Source organism: Balaenoptera ricei, chromosome 1, assembly GCF_028023285.1.
Source record: "Balaenoptera ricei isolate mBalRic1 chromosome 1, mBalRic1.hap2, whole genome shotgun sequence".
Lineage (NCBI taxonomy): Eukaryota > Metazoa > Chordata > Mammalia > Artiodactyla > Balaenopteridae > Balaenoptera > Balaenoptera ricei.
Genome location: NC_082639.1, coordinates 10,110,141 through 10,131,084, shown reverse-complemented (window position 1 = coordinate 10,131,084; position 20,944 = coordinate 10,110,141). Strand labels below are relative to the sequence as shown.

Here is a 20,944-nt window from a genome sequence, read left to right as displayed (position 1 = left end):
AGCGCTCGTGGGAAGACGTCCTGGAGTGGTTGTCACAGTAGCACAGATGGGGCAGCCATCAGGTCACTCCGGAGAGAGGCAGGCAAGTGAAGTCCAACCAACGACCCATATGTGAGTGAGCCTGGTCAAGACTGAGGACACCGTGGTGTCGTGGAGAGAGGATGGGCTGTGGTGACAGCCAGGCCTGCCCTTACGTCCAGACGCTCACAGACGAGTTATATGACTTCAGGTAAGTCACACAGCTTCTTAGAGCCCCAGTCTCTGCATCTAAAACCTATCCCACATTTGCACCCATGTTCGTAGCAGCATTATTCACAATAGCCAAAAGGTGAGAGCAACACAAGTGTCCATCGATGGATGAATGATAAACAAAATGTGGTCCATCCATACAACAGAATATTATTCAGCCTTAAAAGGAAGGAAGTTCTGACACACGCTACAACATGGATGAACCTGAGAACATGATGCTAAGTGAAAGGGGCCAGTCATAAAAGGACAAATACTGTGTGATTCCACTTATCTGAGGCGCCTTAGAAGAGGCAAATTCATAGACACAGAACTGTGGTTGCCAGGGTCTGGGAGGAGGGAAGAATGGAGGATTAGTGTTTAATGGGAACAGGGATTTAGTTTTGCAGAATGAAAAGAGTTCTAGAGATGGATGGTGGTGATAGTTGCACAACAGTGTGAATGTACTTTATGCCACAGAACTGCACACTTAAAAATGGTTAAGATGGCAAATTTTACGTTATGTATATTTTACCACAAAATTTAAATTAGAAAAATGGGACTACAAAAAAAATACTCCAAAGCAGGCATCCCAGCCTCGGCACTATTAGCATTATGGGCTGGCTAATTCTTTGCCTTGGGGGTCATCCTGGCACTGTTGGGTGTTTAGTAACATCCCTTCTTCTACCCACTAGATGCCAATAGCACCCCACCTAGTGTGAGAACCAAAAATATCTCCAGACATCGTCAAATGCCCACTGAGGGGCAAAATCACCCCCAGATGAGAACCACTCTTCAAAAGGGCTGTTGAGAAAGAGGAGTAAATGACACGGTAATGGTGAAGTACTTATCGTAGTTCCTGGCAAATGATGAGTTTCAATAGATATTACTTCCCCATAGAACGTCATCTCCGCAGTGAAATCTGAGGGGCCCGCTTAACACACACACACCCCTCCTCACCCCCAGGACGGCTTCGTCCAGCTGGCCAGTGATAGAGCCCACTGACAGAGAGTAACTTGGGACACTGGGTGCTCAGAGGGGCAGGTCTAAGGAGGGAGGCCCAGTGGGTGTCTCTGAGCAGCATGGAGCGTCAACCACCATGAGTAGTGGGAGGTACCAGACTCACGGGGTCAGCCTTAGACTTCCTCATGCTGGCCTTGCCGGAAGGTTCTAACCAGTTCATCAGTTACAATAACTAGACACAGGTTGGGATCCTCAGCCCAGGGCCCAACTTGTAACAGATGGCTGTAATGGATGATGGAGGTGGCAGCGCTGGTGGTGATGGTGGTAGAAATGGTGGAGGTGGGCATCAAGGTGGAGATGGTGGACGTGGGGAGGTGGGCGTCAGGGTGGAGATGGCGGACGTGGCGAGGTGGGCGTCAGGGTGGAGATGGCGGACGTGGCGAGGTGGGCGTCAGGGTGGAGATGGCGGACGTGGCGAGGTGGGCGTCAGGGTGGAGACGGCGGACGTGGCGAGGTGGACGTCAGGGTGGAGATGGTGGATATGGGGGAGGTGGGCGTCAGGGTGGAGATGGTGGACACGCGGAGGTGGACGTCAGGGTGGAGATGGAGGACATGGGGGAGTGGGCATCATTTTGGAAATGGTGGACTTGGCCGAGGTGGACGTCACGGCAGAGATGGTGGATGTAGCAATGGTGGTGATGGTCAAGATGATGGCAGTGATGGTGGTAGTGGAAATGCTTGCAAGCTTCCCAGAGAATAAAAGTGTAAGCTGTCAGGATCATCTCTGCTCATTTCTTACCGGGGGAGGACAGTCTGGGAAAACCGCATTGTGAGTCAGTCAGTTTTCCATGCTTGTGTGTGTGACTAATGTCAGTGTCCTGAGGTTCGGGGTGGGAGTCAGGCTGGAGTGGAGGACAGCAGACACAGGTCCAACCCTGGTGCAGGATCCACTCTTCCGTGCTGCCCCTTCTACAGGACATGCTCTGCAGAGCCAGGACCAAGCAGGTGCCCTTGACCCAATGCTGCAGATGCGTCTTCCTCTAGTAGAAATCAGCTGATTACTTAATCAGATGAAGTGTCTGCCGGCTGATACAGTGAGGAGAACTGGGAATTTTCCCCTATGTGGTGATACTTAATGAAAGTGGTGGTAGGGAGCAAAGGTCAGCACTATAAAAAATGTGAGCTGGTGTTCCCCGGCTTCCTGCTTCCCAGAAGCATGAGCAAGCCCTGCCTGCCATCTGCGATGCCCCCTCGTGCAGTCTTCCTGTGTCACACGAAGTGGCTGCAGCAGGGACCACAGCACGTGCAACTCCAGGTGCTTGTAGTGAACTAAGAACCTGATGCCTCAAAAGAGTACTGAACGGGGAGTCAGGAGACCTGGGTTCTGTCCAGACTCCATGTGACCTTAGACAAGTTGCCTAACTTCTCTGGGCCTCTCATCTGTAAAGTAAAGGAGGGAGGTTGGGGAGGGGTATTAGCTGTCCAAGACACCTTCAGGTCTAACTTTGTATGATGCTGTGAAATCAGGAGGCTGAAAGTCTGGCTGTGCATGTGAAAGAACCAAAGCTGCTGCTTTTTCCCAGTCCTTTGGGTTTGGGTTCCGGAAGGGTGGCAGGGAGGGCCTGGTTGGGTGTTTCACCAGCCCAGGCTGAGCCCTCTTACTCCAATGAACAGAAGAGGAGGGTGGAAGAGGCAGTGGAGAACTCCGGCCAAGAGCAATGGGACCGCCAGCAGTGGTCCTGGACAGTGTCCTTCCTCCGCACGTGGGACAGGGAAACCCCTTCCCTGGGACTTGTAGCTCCAGCAGTGAGCTGGGTGGAGGGGATCAGCCTGACTCTCTCCCCAGTGCCTCTTGTCATCAGGGCCTTCTCATACCTTGGTAAGACTTGCGAAGCTCTTAGCACAGGTCTTGGACGGGCACTTTACAGAAAAACAACTCCAAGTGGGTGGTGAGCACACCGTACAATGGTCAGCTCTCCTGGTAATCAGAGAAATGCAAACTCAATCACCAGTGTGCACTTTTATGGCTTATCAGATTGGCAAAGATGAAAAAGTGACAAAATCCATTGTTGGCGTGAGTTCAGGGACTCTCACACAGCCTCCAACTTGGCAGAATGTGTCTTGGGGAAATAATTAAAAATGTGTACGTGGTACTCATAGCAGCTTTGCTTCTAGTAAGATAAAAACTGGAAACATTCTGTGATTGGGCAAGTCAATCATGACTCATCTGCACAATAAAATACCCTGTAGTCATTACAAACGATGTTTGATGATTATATTGGTGGAATGAAAGATGTTCCCAGAATGGTTATCCACCAGAGTGGCGGAGTGTATTTCTGCTCTGGGGATTTATGTACATGCACACACAGAAGGAAAAATCTAGCAAGGTGTAAGCCAGTGTGTTAAACATGTATTTATGAGTTCCTTTATCCTGCTTCTTTTTGTTTACTTCTATTGTTTCAGTGTATACAGAGGCTTTGCATAATAAGTGGAATTAGGAAAGCAAAAATATATTTTTAATGACAAAAAGCGTTTAGGAGAGCCTGTCATTAGGCAGTTCCCGAGAGGCCAGATCAGGGGAAAGGCCCCAAGAGAGCCTCTGGCTGCAGGCCTGTTTGTTGGCACGGGCGAGAGATTAATCTTAGTCTGCCTTCTGCTGTGTCACCATCTATTTCGGGAGGGTGGCAGCAATTCACCCTCTCTGGCTCAGGTGTCAGCTGCTGGGGAGAAGTCATCAGTCAAGGGGAGAGGACCAGGAAGGGCGGCAGTAGGCAGGGAGCCAAGCCACCCCGCACGAGGAATGGCCCACCTCTTCGGAGTGTGCCTGGTGGAGAAGAAAGAGGTAGTTCTGAAGCAAAGGAGCGGTGAACCACGTTCTGCCTGGACCCAAACGAGCCAGAGCCCACTTGGTTTTAGTGGAAGGTCAGTCTGGGTTGGAGGAAGACCCCTAACAAGACAGAAGGTAGGAACTCAGCTTCCCATCAGTCGTGCCTGTTGCCTGGGTTGTCTCCCTAGGAGGGGAGACGGGTTGCACAGAATCAATCGCACTTCCTCGAGAGCCTGGAACCACCAAACACGTGGTTCTGTGGGACAGCAGGGCAGAGTGCGATGATTTGTGACTGTGGAGCAGGGGCTGACAGGACAGGTGTCTGGCTCATCCTCGAACTCTGTTTTCATATAATCCGTTGGTTAATTGGGCCTCTTGACTGTAAACAACAGAAGCCAGCTCTGGTTAATGTAAGCAAGAAAAGGACTCATTGCAGGTATGTCAGGTAATTCACAGAACTGAAGAGAAAGCTGGGGAAGCAGGCTCAGAAAAGAAGGAGGCAGCCCTGGGAGTCTGGAAAGCAAAAACCAGTTGAGGAGTTGTCCAGGGTGGGGCTGCTGGATTGAACGGGCTCCGGCCATACTTTTTGGTCAGTCCACTCAAGATTCAGTGTATTGGGACAGAGAGACGCTGGTGAGGGGCCATGCATTTGAAGAAAGTCGCAGTAAGATGTACCCACGGGGTGAGAGGTGATTGCCCAAAATGAAATCTGGGAGCAGACTCCAAATGAGGAGAGATGGAGGTGGGAAGCTGAAGGATAACAAATGACTGTTACACGTGAGACACCTGGACTGGGTTGAATTGCATCCTTCAAAGGGATACATCCAAGCCCTAATGCCTGGAACCTATGAAGGTGACCTTATTTGGAAAAAGAGTCTTTGTCCATATAACTGAGTTAAGGATCTCGAGGTGAGATCATCCTGGATTTAGGATGGGCCCTAAATCCAATGACAGGTGTCCTTGTAAGAGAAAGAGAGAGATACGAAGAGATACAGAGCAGAAAGCCACATGAAGACAGAGGCAGAGATCGGAGTGATGCTGCCACAAGCCAAGGAATGCCACGAGCCACCAGGAGCTGGAAGAGGCCAGAAAGGATTCTCCCCTAGAGCCCTCAGAGGGAGCCTGGTCCTCTGGCACTTTAATTTTGGACTTCCGGCCTCAGGAACTACGAGAGAACGAATTTGTCTTAAGCCACCTGGTTTGTGATAATTTGTTACCGCCGTCCTAGGAAATACGACAACACCCAGACCCTTTAGAATGACCTCTCCCCACGGAGTACTCTGGGCTTGGGCCACCCCTGGAGGTGACGTGGGTTCCAAACTGGGTTTACAAGTTTCCTATGAAGCTTTGGCTTAAGTCTGTGACTCACTGGGTCTCAGTATCCCCACAATAACTTGTGCAAGCATTTTTAAGACAATAGGGGAGGGTAATGGCTAACAGCATAGGCTCTGGAGTCAGACCGCCTGACTCCGAATCCTGGCTCTATCATTTCTCAGCTGGAGAACCGGAAGCACGTCACAGAAGTAGCATTCAGTTTCTTTTTCTGCTGACCGGGGTCACTATAGTACTAGCCACAGAGCTTGTTTTATGGATTAGAGGAGTGTAGACAGTGCAATGCTTAGAAGACTATCCAGCATTCTGTGTTCTGCTCCACCTGTGTCCAAAGAGCGGTGAATGTTTCCACCTCCCAAGAGGGAAAAGCACGGGAGAAATACATACAGCTTCTTCCTCCTCCTAGCGAGCTGCAAGGTATATGGCGATGAATTTAGGGTAAAGGACTTCTGTCTTGCAAGGGAGGGACCTGTGCTTGTCCAGCACCATCAGCCATTAGGTGGGATGGACGGTCTGTTTGGGGAGGTGGTCTAGGAACCCCTCTGTGGCCACGCAGCTAAGCCACACTCTCCAATCCTGTCTTTATTCATACATCATTCAAAAATACTTTTGAAAGTTCTAGGTACTGGGAATACAGCAGGGAACAAAACCAAAAGCCCGACCTCCCAGAGCTGACAATTGAGTGGAGAGGGGCAGGGAAGCAGGAAATAAACAGATAGATACACATATACCATGTCAGGTGGTCCCATAGAGAAAAATAAAGCCAGGTACAGGGGATGGGGAGTGATCGTGGGGCTGGGGAGAGCATCTCTGATAAAGTGACATCATCTCTGATAAAGTGACATCTGAGCAGAGACCTTAAGGAAATAGAGTGAGCCAGGCAGAGGGAACAGGTGCAAAGGCCCTGAGGTAGGCCTGTGCATGGGGTGTCTGAGGAATGGCAAGCAAGGTGGAGTGAGGGGTTTGCGGAAACAGTGGTAAGGACCGTGGATTTCACTTTGGGAAAGATGAGGAGCCTTAGTGGCGGTGGTGGTGGGAGGTGTTGAGCAGGAGAAAGATGGGATATAAGTTTTTCTGTAAAAGACTCATTCTGGCTGCTGAAGGGAGAATTGGGGCCGCCAGTAGGGTAGACACAGGAAGACAGCGTAGGCTCCTGCAGTTTTATCAGTAACAAAACTGACGTTCTCACCTATTTCCTCTGAGTCCCATGTCTCTCAATCATTCAGTTCTAAACTCAGGGCGGGAACTGAGTTATCTATTGAACCCACCAGCTATTACTAGTATTAATTCAGAAATCATGTGTAATAAATAGGAAGAGGTCTCCGCATCTTGGATGCACTTCACTGAAGAAGACAGAGAAATCACAAAAATTGATAGCTCCTAACATTTTTGCCACTAAAGAACGTATTGTATTAATGTTTCCAGACCCTGAGTTTGAAAGATTTTTCTACCAAATTGCATGTTTGAGTAAATAGCCCCTGCGGCCTTCTCACAAACAAGTGACTGATTGGCCTTTTGACAGCTGGTCCTTGCTTACAGAACCCCAGCCCACCTGCAGGACCCCGGCTGGGAACCATGCACCAGGATCCTTCTCACCCAGATATTTCTGAGTTGTTTTAGATTTTCCCAGTTTTCCTAATGTTCGTGTGCTGTGTGCCAGGCCCTGAGCTGGCAGCTGTGTCTGCAGACGTGAGAGACACAGGCCGCCCCATGGAGGAGTTGACTTTTTTGGAGGAGGTGTGGGGGGCCAGGAAGGGAGGGGTCTGATTCAGGGGAAGGCGGAACACAGGAAGCATTCAGGGCAGGCTTCCCAGAGGAGGCGTTTCCTGGGTTGAGTTTTGAACAGGAGTTGGCAAACTTTCTATTAAGGGCTGGATAGTAAATATTTTAGGCCTCGTGAGCCATAGAATCTCTTGCAACTACTCAAACTTGCCATTGTAGCTCGAAAGCAGCCTTCAGTAATGTGTAAACCAGTGGGTCTGGCTGTGTTCCAATAAGACTTTATTTACAAATACATATGGGAGAGGGAAGGAAGGGCGATTTGGGCCTGGAGCTGTAGTTTGCAGCTGTACCTCTGGTCTTGAAGAATAAGGAGGCGGTTCCCGGGCTCTTGTTCCAGGTGGGATAGAGAGTACGGAATATGATGATGCTTCCCAAATGTGGCCCTTTATCAGTGGTCATTTCTTTCCAGGCAAAATGAGAGCAATGAAGGCACTGTGGTGAGTGTTTTTTAAGGCCAATGTATTAACTGATTTGCTGTTATCCTGCCTTTCTTAACTTTAATGGTGTACAAATGTTCTCTCTTTTATAAAATGATGATGGCGTGTGTGTGTTTAATGTCCTGAGAAGAATTATCAGCTGCAGCCCCGTGTCAGTCTCCTCTATTTCTTATTTTTAAAACAATTTTTGCCATTATGTAAAAGTCAAAAGCCTGAGGATCATAGCTGTAGACTCTAGGCTTCCGAGAGATATTAGTCACAGGCGGATGGTCTTACCCTAAACTTATACCCATGCCTTGCAATCCCTGGCTGCCTCTGGGATGCAGGACAGGCAGAAACCCACTGCCCCAGGGGATTACACACTCACATGCCTGCACAGGGGCCAGCAGGTGACATGAATGAGTGAGCAGGCTCACAGCATGTGTCCTGTCTCATTAGGGCAGCCTGACGGTTGTCTTCATGTGACAACATTGCCTTATCTGCTGATTTGAATGTTTTTTTAGATTCTTAAGATAAAAGACCACTATTGTTGCTTTCACACACACACACAAAAATCTTCTGCAGCCTGAGCCTGGCTCAGGATTGCCATCCTTTCATCTCTTAATCCAGATTCTCAGGTCCTCAGATGCTCCATCAACTCCGCACGCGGCCACTGGACATCAGCCAGTGGCAGCCATTTGGGAAGATATTGTATTTGGGGGGCGCTATTCTAGCCCAGGAGGGCGCCTGTAATGTCATTCTCACCCACACTTCCAGATTCCACCCGGGCCTCTTGCCTGCAATGCCTTTCTCATTCCTCCCCAGTAATCCCCTGAACTCAAAGGTATGTGTTCATTCCATAAATAGGGATGAGTATTACCAGACCTTCCACACACCCTGGCTCTTCATTCTCTGAATTTGTAAAGCCCAAAGTCGATTCTCAGTCATATAGTGTCTTCCTTCCCCATTGCTTGATGTATTTTAGTTTGGGCTCCTCTGTCAGATTATAAGCTTCCTGAGGCTGAGGATGTCACTTTCTTCAGCATTACAGACAACATAGAGTGACGGGAAAAACACAGCCTTTGGAGTAAAACAAACTGAGAGGATAGTTTGAATTTGGCCTTCCCTATTTAACAGTACGTGACTTGCCAAAGATTTCTGAGACCTGCTTCCTCAGCTGTGAATTGAGGATAATGCCGCTCACCTCCCAGATGGAGGTCAACTATAAATGATGTGTGTTAAGGGGCGTGCACCGCATCAGAACATAACATGTGCTCAATAAATGCTACCCACCCCCTGCACACACATTCTTCCCAGCTTAGGGCATGGATGAAGGCTCAGGAAGTAGTAGGTGAATGATACTGGATTGGGAGATATGCCTAGTCTTCCTTTTCAGAAATCTGTCCAGCGTGCCTCTGGGTCTCCCCCAGGGTTTCTCAGCCCTATTTTCTACCCAGGTTTGACTTACCTGGGACCAACCTTTTGCAACATGGCTGCTAATCCTTGATGAAATGCCCCATGCAGGCTGTTTAGGAGACTATGGCCTTCATTTAAAAAGAAGGAGCAGGCCAATAAACACATGAAACGATGCTGGATATCACTAGTCAGTAGAGAAATGCAAATCAAAACCACCAAAAAGATGAATACTACTTCACTTCCATTAGGATGGCCATTTTTTAAAATGTAAAATAACACGTGTGGGCAAGGATATAGAGACATTGGAACCCTTGTGCACTGTTTTTGTCTTTTTTTTAATATTCATTTATTTATTTTTATTTATTTGGTTGTTCCGGGTCTTAGTTGTGGCAGGCGGGCTCCCTAGTTGCAGCTCCAGGGCTCCTTAGTTGTGGCTCACCAGCTCCTTAGTTGCAGCAGGTGGGCTCCTTAACTGCGGCTCGTGGGCTCCTTAGATGCAGCTTGCCAGCTCCTTAGTTGCGGCACACGGGCTCCTTAGTTGTGACATGCAAACTCTTAGTTGCGGCATGCATGTGGGATCTAGTTCCCTGACCAGGGATCGAACCCGGGCCCCCTGCATTGGGAGTGCGGAATCTCATCCACTGCGCCACCAGGGAAGTCCCCCCCTTGTGCACTGTTTATGGGACTATAAACTGTGTAACCATAGCGGAAATCTCTATGGTGGTTCGTCAAAAATTTAAATGTAGAATTACAATATGATCCCGCAATTCCACTTCTCAGTTATGTACCTAAAAGAATTGAAAGCAGAGACTTCAACAAGTCCATTGTATGCCAAGGTTTATAGCAGCATTATTTACAATAGCCAAAAGGTGGAGACAACCCAAGTGCCCATCAGTAGATGAATGGATAAACAAAATGTGGTGTCACCATACAATGGAATATTATTCAGCCTTAAAAAAGAAAGAAATTCTGATACATGCTACAACATGGCTGGACCTCACAGACATTATGCTAGGTGAAATAAGCCAGTCACAAAATGACAAATATTGTATGATTCCACTTATATGAGTAGGCAATTCGTGGAGACAGTAGGGAGTGGTTGCCAGGGGCTGGGAATGAGGCAAGGGGAGTTACTGTTTAATGGGTACAGAGTTTGGGGGATGACAAAGTTTTGGAAATAAATAGTGGTGATGGTTGTACATCATGGTATATGTACTTAATGCCAATGAATTTATACACTTAAAAATGGTTAAAATGATAACCATTATGTTATGCATATTTTACCAAAATTTTAAAAATACAAAGAATAAGAAAGAGAAGGAAAAGGAAAGGGAAAAGGAGGAGGGAGGAGATGGAGGAGGAACAGAGAAGGAGCCTCCACCGGCTCTATAGTCAGGATGACTCTGGACATGCAGATCTTTCTGACATTGCGAATCCTTAACGAGTTCCACCTCCCTATCTCAGATGTCTTGAGCAAATAGAGGAAAGGAGAGTTTCATTTAAATTTCTGCCTTAGCCTAATGTAATTAGAGAAGCATCTCTCTTGCTGCTGCTGAAAGTGTAAAGAGCGCTGTGATGGTTGATTTTATGTGTCAACTTGACGGGGTCGTGGGTGCCCTGATATTTGGTCAGACATTATTCTGGGTGTGTCTGTGAGGGTGTTTTGGGATGAAATTAACACTTGAATCAGTAGACTGAGTAAAGCAGATGACCCTTCCTAATGTGGGTGGGCCTCATCCAATCAGTTAAAGACCTGATTAGAGCAAAAAGGCTGACCCTCCTTCGAGTAGGGGGGAACCCCTCCTGCATGATTGCCTAGGGCTGGGACATCAGTGCCTTCTTGCCTTCGGATAGAACTGAAACACCGGTCCTCCCTGGGTCCTGAGCCAGTGGGCATTCAGACTGTAACTATACCACCAGATTACCTGGGTCTCCAGCTTCCCGACTGCAGATCTTGGGACTTGTCAGCTCCATAGTTGCATGAGCCAATTCCTTATAATAAGTCTCTCCGTGTATACTCATCCTATTGGTTCGGTTTCTTTGGAGAACCCTGACTAACAAAGGCACCCTCATCAGATACCTGGAGTCAGGCCTGGGCACAATTTGAAACCTTGAAAATCTGAATGACACTAACAGTGGCTTTTTCAAGCTTGAATGGTGGCCAGGCACCCTGGTAAGAGCTTTTCAGATATCCCCTCATTACATACTCACAGCATCATCACAAGGCAGTGCTTGGGGAGACAGGGCCTGGGCCAGGGTCATAGGATATCAGGAGGTAGAGCCAGGGCCCCCCCCGGGGGTCTGTTCGAACACTCACAGGATGGTTTCCCTCCACATCTGCACTTCATAGTACACACGGAGCACGTCTCCTGGCCAGGGAGAGGCTATTCCAGCACCTTGACCTTTCCAGGCTATGTCAGGTCAGGGCCTGGGGACCAGGAGGGTTGCTGGAGAGTTCCAGAACATATCTTTAAGAGACCATTGCAACAAAAAGAATAAAATACCTAGGAATAAACCTACCTAAGGAGACAAAAACCTGTATGCAGAAAACTATAAGACACTGATGAAAGAAATTAAAGATGATACAAACAGATGGAGAGATATACCATGTTCTTGGATTGGAAGAATCAATATTGTGAAAATGACTATACTACCCAAAGCAATCTACAGATTCAGTGCAATCCCTATCAAACTACCAATGACATTTTTCACAGAACTAGGACAAAAAATCGCACAATTTGTATGGAAACACAAAAGATCCCAAATAGCCAAAGCAGTCTCGAGAAAGAAAAACGGAGCTGGAGGAATCAGGTTCCTGGACTTCAGACTATACTACAAAGCTACAGTAATCAAGACAGTATGGTACTGGCACAAAAACAGAAATATAGATCAATGGAATAGGATAGAAAGCTCAGAGGTAAACCCATGCACATATGGTCACCTTATTTTTTTATAAAGGAGGCAAGAATATACAATGGAGAAAAGACAGCCTCTTCAATAAGTGGTGCTGGGAAAACTGGACAGCTACATGTAAAAGAATGAAATTAGAATGCTCCCTAACACCATACACAAAAATAAACTCCAAATGGATTAAAGACCTAAATGCAGGCCAGACACTATAAAACTCTTAGAGGAAAACATAGGCAGAACACTCTATGACATAAATCACAGCGAGACTCTTTTTGACCCACCTCCTAGAGAAATGGAAATGAAAACAAAAATAAACAAATGGGACCTAATGAAACTTAAAAGCTTTTGCACAGCAAAGGAAACCATAAACAAGATGAAAAGACAACCCTCAGAATGGGAGAAAATATTTGCAAATGAAGCAACTGACAAAGGATTAATCTCCAAATTTTACAAGAAGCCCATGCAGCTCAATATCAAGAAAACAAACAACCCAATCCAAAAATGAGCAGAAGACCTAAATAGGCATTTCTCCAAAGAAGATATACAGATTGCCTACAAACACATGAAAGGATGCTCAACATCACTAATCATTAGAAAATTCAAGTCAAAACTACAATGAGGTATCACCTCACACCCATCAGAATGGCCATCATCAAAAAATCTACAAACAATAAATACTGGAGAGGGTGTGGAGAAAAGGGAACCCTCTTGCACTGTTGGTGGGAATGTAAACTGATACAGCCACTATGGAGAACAGTATGGAGGTTCCTTAAAAAACTAAAAATAGAACTACCATACGACCCAGCAATCCCACTACTGAGCATATACCCTGAAAAAACCATAATTCAAAAAGAGTCATGCACGATGTTCATTGCAGCTCTATTTACAATAGCCTGGACATGGAAGCAACCTAAGTGTCCATCAACAGATGAATGGATAAAGAAGATGTGGCACATATATACAATGGAATATTACCCAGCCATAAAAAGAAACGAAATGGAGTTATTTGTAGTGAGGTGGATGGACCTAGAGTGTGTCATGCAGAGTGAAGTAAGTCAGAAAGAGAAAAACAAATACCGTATGCTAACACATATATATGGAATCTAAAAAAAAAAAAAAAGGTTCTGAAGAACCTAGGGGCAGGACGGGAATAAAGACGCAGACCTATTAGAGAATGGACTTGAGGACACAGGGAAGGGAAAGGGTAAGCTGGGAGAAAGTGAGAGAGTGGCATGAACATATATACACTACCAAATGTAAAACCGATAGCTAGTGGGAAGCAGCCACATAGCACAGAGAGATCAGCTCGGTGCTTTGTGACCACCTAGAGGGGTGGGATAGGGAGGGTGGGAGGGAGGGAGATGCAAGAGGGAGGAGATATGGGGATATATGTATATGTATAACTGATTCACTTTGTTATAAAGCAGAAACTAACACACCATTGTAAAGCAATTATACTCCAATAAAGATGTTAAAAAAAAAAAAAAAAGAAAGAGATGCTTTACACCATAAAAAAAATTTAAAAAACAAAGACGCTGCCTGGAGGAGGGAACTTGTTCTGAGGCACTGGGTGGGGCTGGTGCAGCCTTAGGTCTCCCTGCCCGGGAAAGTGGGTGGGACCGCATAGTGGCTGGTGTCAGTCTAGGCTCTGTCTGTTTCCTGGCGGTGTGGTCTTGGGCAAGTCACTTGACTTCTCTGTGTCTCCGTTTGAACATCTGTAAAGTGGGGATGACTAGAGGCTCCTCTTTGTGTTGGCCTGAGGATTCAGTGAGCTAATGTGTATAAAGCCCTAAGAGCAGGGCCTGACACACATGAAGTGCCCCATAAATACTGGCTCTTGTTCACTCTTCTTAACTCAGACAGCTGGGGAGGTGGGCTCAGAAAAGGAGGGCGAACATTCCAAATCAAGTAGGGGCATCACATGGACTCCCCTCCTCCCCTCCACGTGCTCATGACCACCCATCCTCCCTCTGTCCCTCCGGGCCTCCCCCCAGAGACCCCTACCCCGCACTCTCCTCGCAACTTCTCTCTGGCTTTCACTGGACCTCTTGTGCGACTTCTCACTCTCTCTCCAAAAATATCACTATTTATGCTTGTGTCCTGCTGCCCCTATTAGACCTAAGTTCCTTGAGGCCAAGACTGCGTCTTCCTCTTTTTTTCTCCTCCCTCTTTCCCTCCCTCCCTCCCTCCCCCCCCCCCCTTCCTGCCTTCTTTCTTTTGTCCTTTCTTTCTCTCTCTCCTTTCTTTTCCTTTCTTTTTTTGGTATCTAGTATTAAGCCTTACCCATTTTGCTTAATGCATGAATTAAAAAGCCATTTAACAACTAAATGTCTGCCTAGTAGCTAAGAGCAGCCCTGCCTTAGAAGCTTACCTACTTAGCTGAGCATTTCAGTCTAAAGCAGCGGTTCTCAACTAGGGAATTCTGTCTCCTTCCCCGACCTCCTCCTGGGGACGTGTGGCACCGTCTGGAGACATTATTGATGGTCACACTGGGTGGGGGTGCTAGTGGCATCTAGTGGGTAGAGGACAGGGATATGATAAACATCCTGCAGTATATGGGACAGCCTCCTACCTCAAAGAATTATCCAGGCCCGAATGTTGGTAGTGCCAAGGTTGAGAAACCCTGGTCTAGAGTAGCTCCTGCAGGAGAGAAGAGGGGACCCCAAAGTCAGATTACTCCAACTCCTGAGTTCTGCAGTCGGCCTTGACTGTGTCCTTAGAGCAGCCGGCAGCGGTGCCCTGCCCCCTCTGCTGGGTCCTGCTGACTGTCATTTCTCTGCCCTTTGTGAGCTACGAAAACCCATTAAGTCAGTGTATCTTGTGATGGCTTCATTGAGCGTGGGTCCAGAGCCTCCCACTCCTGGTGGGCTTGTGTGTGGTGTTTTCCAAGCAAGCCTGTTTCCTCTAGCCACAGAGAAATGTGACATGACAGTTTCTAAAAGTGTCACTTTGTAAAAATGCCAGGCGTAATCTCAAGGCACAAAGAACACCGTAGAAATCAGAATCGACTTGAGGAGTCGTGGCCAGCAAAGGTTGGATTTAAATGGCAGGCTCTGTGGGCTTCTGTTGTTTTGTTGGGGTGGTGTTTGCCAGTTAATACAGCTCATTGAAAAAAGGACTTCTAGACCTTTTCTCTCGGTAATAATGACCTGTTACGGGTTTGAAAATGGCAAATACTATCTTCGTTTTAGAAACTGCCTGAGCTTCATGTAGTCCAGTGGTGTCCATCTTTTTTATTTTTGTAACATCTTTGGCTGGCGGGGAGGGGTGGGGTGGATGTTAAGAAGAGGCAGGTCAATTGATTTTCCTGCTTTTCCATTGAAGAAAATAATGTCTGCAAGGGAACCCCACAATAACTCTGTCATAAAGCTCTCCTGTTCTGTTCAAATGCATTTAAAATGCTCAGAAGTAAACAAAGTTTGGCTTAAGAAAAGAAATAGTCAAAAACGTAGTCAAGTGTAAACTGGAGAAACCTGCAGAGCTTTGGTCCAGCTAATTCCTTGGATACCTAAGGTAGGCATCCATTCAGGGAGAGGAGGGAACTTGAGTATGGTTGCTAAGCAACGGTTCCCATGGGGAGAAGAGCATCAGTGGGTTGGCTATAGACTACATAAAAGATGGGTCAGGACAGAAGGAAGGAGGAAGCTCAGGCATTCTTCCTCCACCTTCTGTTTCTGAGCTAGAAGGAAAGATACGCAATAAAGACCCAAAGGGTGGTGGCAGGATTGCTGTGCAATTAGCAGGGCTGCTCTTTGCAGAACAGAAACCAGCTAATTAGTGAGGTGTGAGGAATCATTCTGACTTTCAGATTATGCTGGATATGGGTTGAAGGCAGCTTTCTGAAACCAGGAAGCACTGATAAAGAGAATAATTGAAGGTCTCCTGAGAACTGAAAGGACGCCAAGGATAAACAGAAATTGCAGGCAGGTGAGCTTAATGTCAAAACGGTGTCTTCACATCCCTGTGAAGCTGTGTTGCTGAAGGCAAGGTGTGTAAATTCTCTGTGCTTCAGTTTTCTCATTCATAAAATGGGTGTAATAATAGTTGTTGTGAGAATTAAGAGTTAATATGCACATAGAACTTAGAACAGTGTTTGCAGGTAGTAAGTGCAATATGAATGTTAGGTACTATTACTTTATTTTTCTCTCCTCTTCCAGATCAAAAACAGGTCTGACCTTTTTATGCATTTTAATATCATGCATTTTCTTATATTCGAAGTTTGTGAAATTATGACAGTAACTTGACTTTGTATGTAGTTCATATTGTATATCCATCAGGATGTGCAGATTATGCTTGATAACAAACAGTCTTTAGAGCTTAATACTAACACAAGTCTGTATCTTTTGTTCTTGTCCAGTGAGGATTGTTGTTAGTCTACTAGGGTTGCCATAACAAAAAACCACAGATTGGGTGGTTTAAACAACAGAAACTTATTTTATCACAGTTCCAGAGGCTAGAAGTCCGAGATCAAGGTGTGTGCAGGCTTGGTTTCTGCTGAGGCCTTTTTTCCTGGCTTGCAGATGGCCACCTTCTTGCTGTGTCTTCACATGGCCTTTCCTCTGTGCACACACAGAGAGAAAGAGAGAGCTCTCTGTTATCTCTTCCTCTTCTTATAAAGACACCAGTCCTATTGATCAGGGCCCCACCCTTATGACCCCATTTAACCTTAAGTACCTCCCTAGAGACCCTATGTCCAAATATAGTCACATTGGAGGTTAGGGCTTCAACATATGAATTTGGGGTGGGGGGAGATACAATCCAGTCCATAACAGGATTGGGGGTGGAGGTGGGCTGCCTTTCTTCATAGTATTTATTTGAAGACCCTGGTTCTCAGGGACTTCATCTCAGCACATGCCCATCTCTCCCACCCCAGCTCATGCTGAATTCCCCTTGGTTCACTCTGATGCCCCAGCTGCACGGTTCCCCGAACTCCGAGTTCTTTGCCAGCTTCCTTCTTCTCTACCTGGACTGTTCTTCCATAACTGCTTCCATCTCATCCTTTAGACCTTAGCTGACCCCCTATCTACAGATGGTCCTTTGTCCCAGGCAAGCCTCAGCTTTAGGCTCCTACGAGTAAGTAGAAGGGGTAAAATTCACCAGCCTGCAATTCTCGTAGCTGCCCTCCCATTTCACTTGATGGCAGATGAGGTACCCCGAGAGGAAGAGCTAACTGATAAAGGAGCAGTCATACAGCGGTATCTCTAAAATGCCATAAATCCATTACACGAGGAACATGTCCCTCACCCCCAGGTGACCGACAACTGCTGTCACCACCACTCCTCTTGGTGGCAGCCACGGGAAGATGGCGTTGGCTTCCTGTGCCCCTGGCCCCTCTCTTCCTGGCTTTCCTCTCCAGCCCCACACCTGCTTTCTGTTCCGTTTGGAGGCACAGTGGCTGCAGGCCAGGTCTCTGGAGGCAAACTGTTTGAGTTAGAGCCCAAGCGAGGCCACTTACTAGCTGTGCTGCTTTGGACAAGTTACTTTACCTCTCTGAGCCTGTTTCCTCATCTGTAGAACGGGGATGACAGCAGGACCTATCTCACGGAGTTGTGAGGATTAAACAATTTATCATGTGTGAAGTGCTTAGAACAGTGCCTGGCCCATGGTAAGCTCTAGATTGCATTTATTGCTGTTGCTATGAAGCACTGTCTCAGCACATACCCAGATGTCACATTTTTTTTTGACCTGTGGATTTGAAACTTCTTTTTAAATTAGCCAAACACTTTTCAAGTGAGATCTTAAAGGGAACCCCAATATATAAAACAGAGTTTACAAGGGCTCTTCTGGTTGTAGTGGGGTGGGTGTCCCAGGAACTCTCCCTCAAACCCCTCACAGTCTCTCTCACCAGCTAGAAGATAATGTTTCTCACGTGTGCCTCGTGGGCCAGCAGCATCAGAATCACCTGGTTTTTAAAACTGCAGAGGCTGGGGTCCCAGTGCAGCCTGCTGAATTGGATTCTCCAGGGGGCGGAGCCCGGGAATCTGGATTTCAGTATAGTCTTCAGGTGACTCTCAAGCACAGAGGAGCTTCATGCAAGCATCATAACTACATATTTATTTTCCCCACTCCTGCCAAGGGAAAACCCTTCTAGGGTAGTGAGTGGAGTTTCTACAGCGCTACACTGATCCTCTGTTCAGTTTCTCCTGGGTGGCAGTGGAAAGGAGGCTGGCATTCTTCTTGGGAAGCTGCCTTACAAACTGGAGGGTACTGCCATTGGTTGGCACCGCCCCTCCGCATCCCACAGCCTTGCCCCGCCCTCTGTCCCGAGGGCGCTGGGTATTACCAGATCTGGATTACGGTCTACAGAGCTTCTAAACCCTTAAAAGATTAGGCTGCCTTCCATCACCACCTTGAGTGATTCAAAATCAAGAGTGCCATGCCTTAAAGTAAGGGAGACCAGCACATTCTGGTTTCTTCCATGTGATTACCCTGAGGCTTTTTGAAAACGTTTAAATTGCATTCAAGTCAACTTTTTCCCCCTTTTGTGTTTGGGGGCACGCGCCTGCTTTGCACCTGGTAAGCACTCCCCTTGCTAACTTGTAGGCAATCCTGGGCTGCAGCCTAAACCGCTCTCTCATTCTGCCTGCCTTTCTCACAGGCCTCGACGAAATCCAGTGCTCCCTGCCCGTGGAGAACAGGAGGATATTCCTACACGAGCTGTCGGAGGCCAGCTTCAGCGAGTGCAAGTTCAGCCTCTCGCTCACAGACCTGTTCGTCATCATCTTCTCTGGCGTGGCTGTGTCCATCGTCGCCATCATCTCCAGCTTCTTTCTGGCCACCGTGGTGCAGTGCTTCCAGAGGTGCGCCCCCAACAAAGACACTGAGGACGAAGACGAGGATGAGGACGACTGAGCCACCCGCACCCCTTCCTCGCTCTCCAGAACCCCAGCCCGTGGCTCTCCTCCGAGGGAAATGCTGGAAACGGAGAAGAATTGACCATCAGTGACCGGAGCAGCGCCTGCTCTGAGCCTTGCCCCCTGGGCGCACCCGCTGAGACCTCTGATCTCAGAGTTTAGAATCCGCAGAGCCAAGGAGCCCAGGAAGGATCCCCAGAGGAGAACCTGCCTCTCTGCTTGAGGTGCGTGTGGGGAGAAGATGACCGAGTCAGGTTTCAGAGCCGACAGCTGAAAACAGCGCAGGGGATGTGAAGACTGGCAGCTCTCACCTGCAGAGATGACTTTGTGCCGTCCATTTCTCTGACCTGGACCGCAGGACCAGGCAGCTTCTCCTTCCTCCTGAGAGGCAGCAACCTAGACGGTGGGGATTGGAGTTCAGGTCCGTCTCCATGGGAGCAGGACTTCTGCCCCTTCTGGAATAGGCTTCGGCCACCTTGGGGTGTTACACAGAAAACAACCCCACATCTGGCTAAAATGGCACCGAGGAAAAAGCTAAGACCTGGCCGAAGAGTGTTTGTTGTTATATTTTGGTGAGCAGGTCAGAAAAACATTTGTTGACAGAACTCAAACCCTGATCCTCATCCTAAGAGGTAGCAACTGGTAAAGGAAGAACAGTCGTTTTTGTACAATCGCGATGGCCTCTGCTCAGAGTCACTCTTCCCTCTGAAGTACAGCCAAGTTGCTTCCATCTTGCCCCGCCACCTCCTTCAGCCTTGAGTCCCTCCTCAACTGAATAACGCCCGTTCATTCTCTGTGCTGGCACCGTTCCAGACGTCTTCTCTGGAACTTGTGATAAACTTTCCTGGAGGCCAGGATTCCAAAAAGCAGGTTATATCGGACCAATAAAATGTTAAAAAAAAAAACAAAAAAAACTGGGACTTGGCTTCTGAAAAACCTCCATCAGTGGCCTTAGGGTGTGTGTGACATTCTTTGGAGCATAGGCTGTGACAGGCAGTGTTTTCCAGGATGTGGACTGCAGCACTTTGATTCAGAGACAGTATGAAGCAATGCCATGCACCCAGCAGGTTGATGCAAGATGATGGGTATCAACAGCGTCGGACCTTGCTGGGGACTGACACTTAGACGAGGGGCTGGTGAGAAGCTCCTGGGATATTTGGGGAAGCATCTCTCCATTGTCTCCCATAATATATTCCTTATGTTTCTTCCTCATTGCTCTCTTGCATCTTTGCCTCCACAAAGAATTACTGAGTGCTTGCTAAGTGCCCTGGTCCAGGAATTGTGGGTACACCTTCCGGAAGGAAGGTGGGGCCCCGGCTTGCTTGGGCCTCAATAATCTTATGGGTAGAATATAAAACAAACAAGTAAACAAAACTATAATTGCAGGTAGTGATAAGCGCCAGGAAGGAAATAAATGAGGCCTTGTGACAGAGAGTAACTGGGTAGAGCCAGTCAAGAGTGGATGGATGGGTGTATTAGCCAGGGCTCTCTAGAGAAACAGAACCAATAGGAGCTCTGTCTATCTATCCATCTATCTGGATTATAAGGAATTGGCTCAGGCAGTTATGGGAACTGAAAAGTCCCACAGTCTGCAGCCAGCCAGCTGGAGACCCAAGGAATGCTGGTGGTGCAGTTCTGGTCTGAGTCCAGAGGCCTGATAGCCAGGAGAGGCAATGGTTAAGTTCTAGTTTGAGGGCAGGAGAAAACTCAGCTCAAGTAGTCAGGCAGAGGGGGAGGGAAGGGGGAGGGAGAGGAGGGGAGGGAAGGAGGGAGGGAGAGATGGAGAGGGAGATGGAGAGAGAGAGAGAGAAATTCCTCCTTTCTCCGCCTTTTTGTTCTATTCAGGCCCTCGATGGATTCGGTGCTGCCCACCCACTTTGGGGAGGGGGATCTGCTTTACTCTGTCTACAGATTCAAATCCTAATCTCATCCAGAAACACCCTCACAGACACACCCAGAAAGAATGTTTAACCAAGTAACCGGGCACCCTATGACCCAGTCAAATTGATGCATAAAATCAGCCGTCACTAGGGGGCCTTGGATTGGGTCGTTTTGAGCTGAATCCTGCCTCCTTCTCCCACCTCCTTGCTTCCCTCTCCCCTTCTCTCCTTTCCTCCTCTTCCACCCTCTGTCTCGACTCTTCTTTGTCCCCTTCACCCTCGAGGATACTCCCGGTCACCTTTCTAGCCCCCAGCATTGCTGGCTCCAGTGGAGGAGAC

The 20,944-nt window shown here is 47.7% G+C and overlaps 1 protein-coding gene across 1 annotated transcript in view; it reads left to right on the top strand.

Annotated features, from left to right (window-relative positions):
* The window catches only part of LRRC38 (leucine rich repeat containing 38), a 33,651-nt gene extending 13,714 nt beyond the window's left edge, over positions 1-19,937 (top strand). The window contains exon 2 of the mRNA XM_059896060.1: positions 18,470-19,937. Coding sequence (XP_059752043.1) covers positions 18,470-18,723 — 254 coding nt within the window. The 3' untranslated portion in view covers positions 18,724-19,937. The remainder of the gene's footprint in view (positions 1-18,469) is intronic.
* The last annotated feature ends 1,007 nt before the right edge of the window (positions 19,938-20,944 follow it).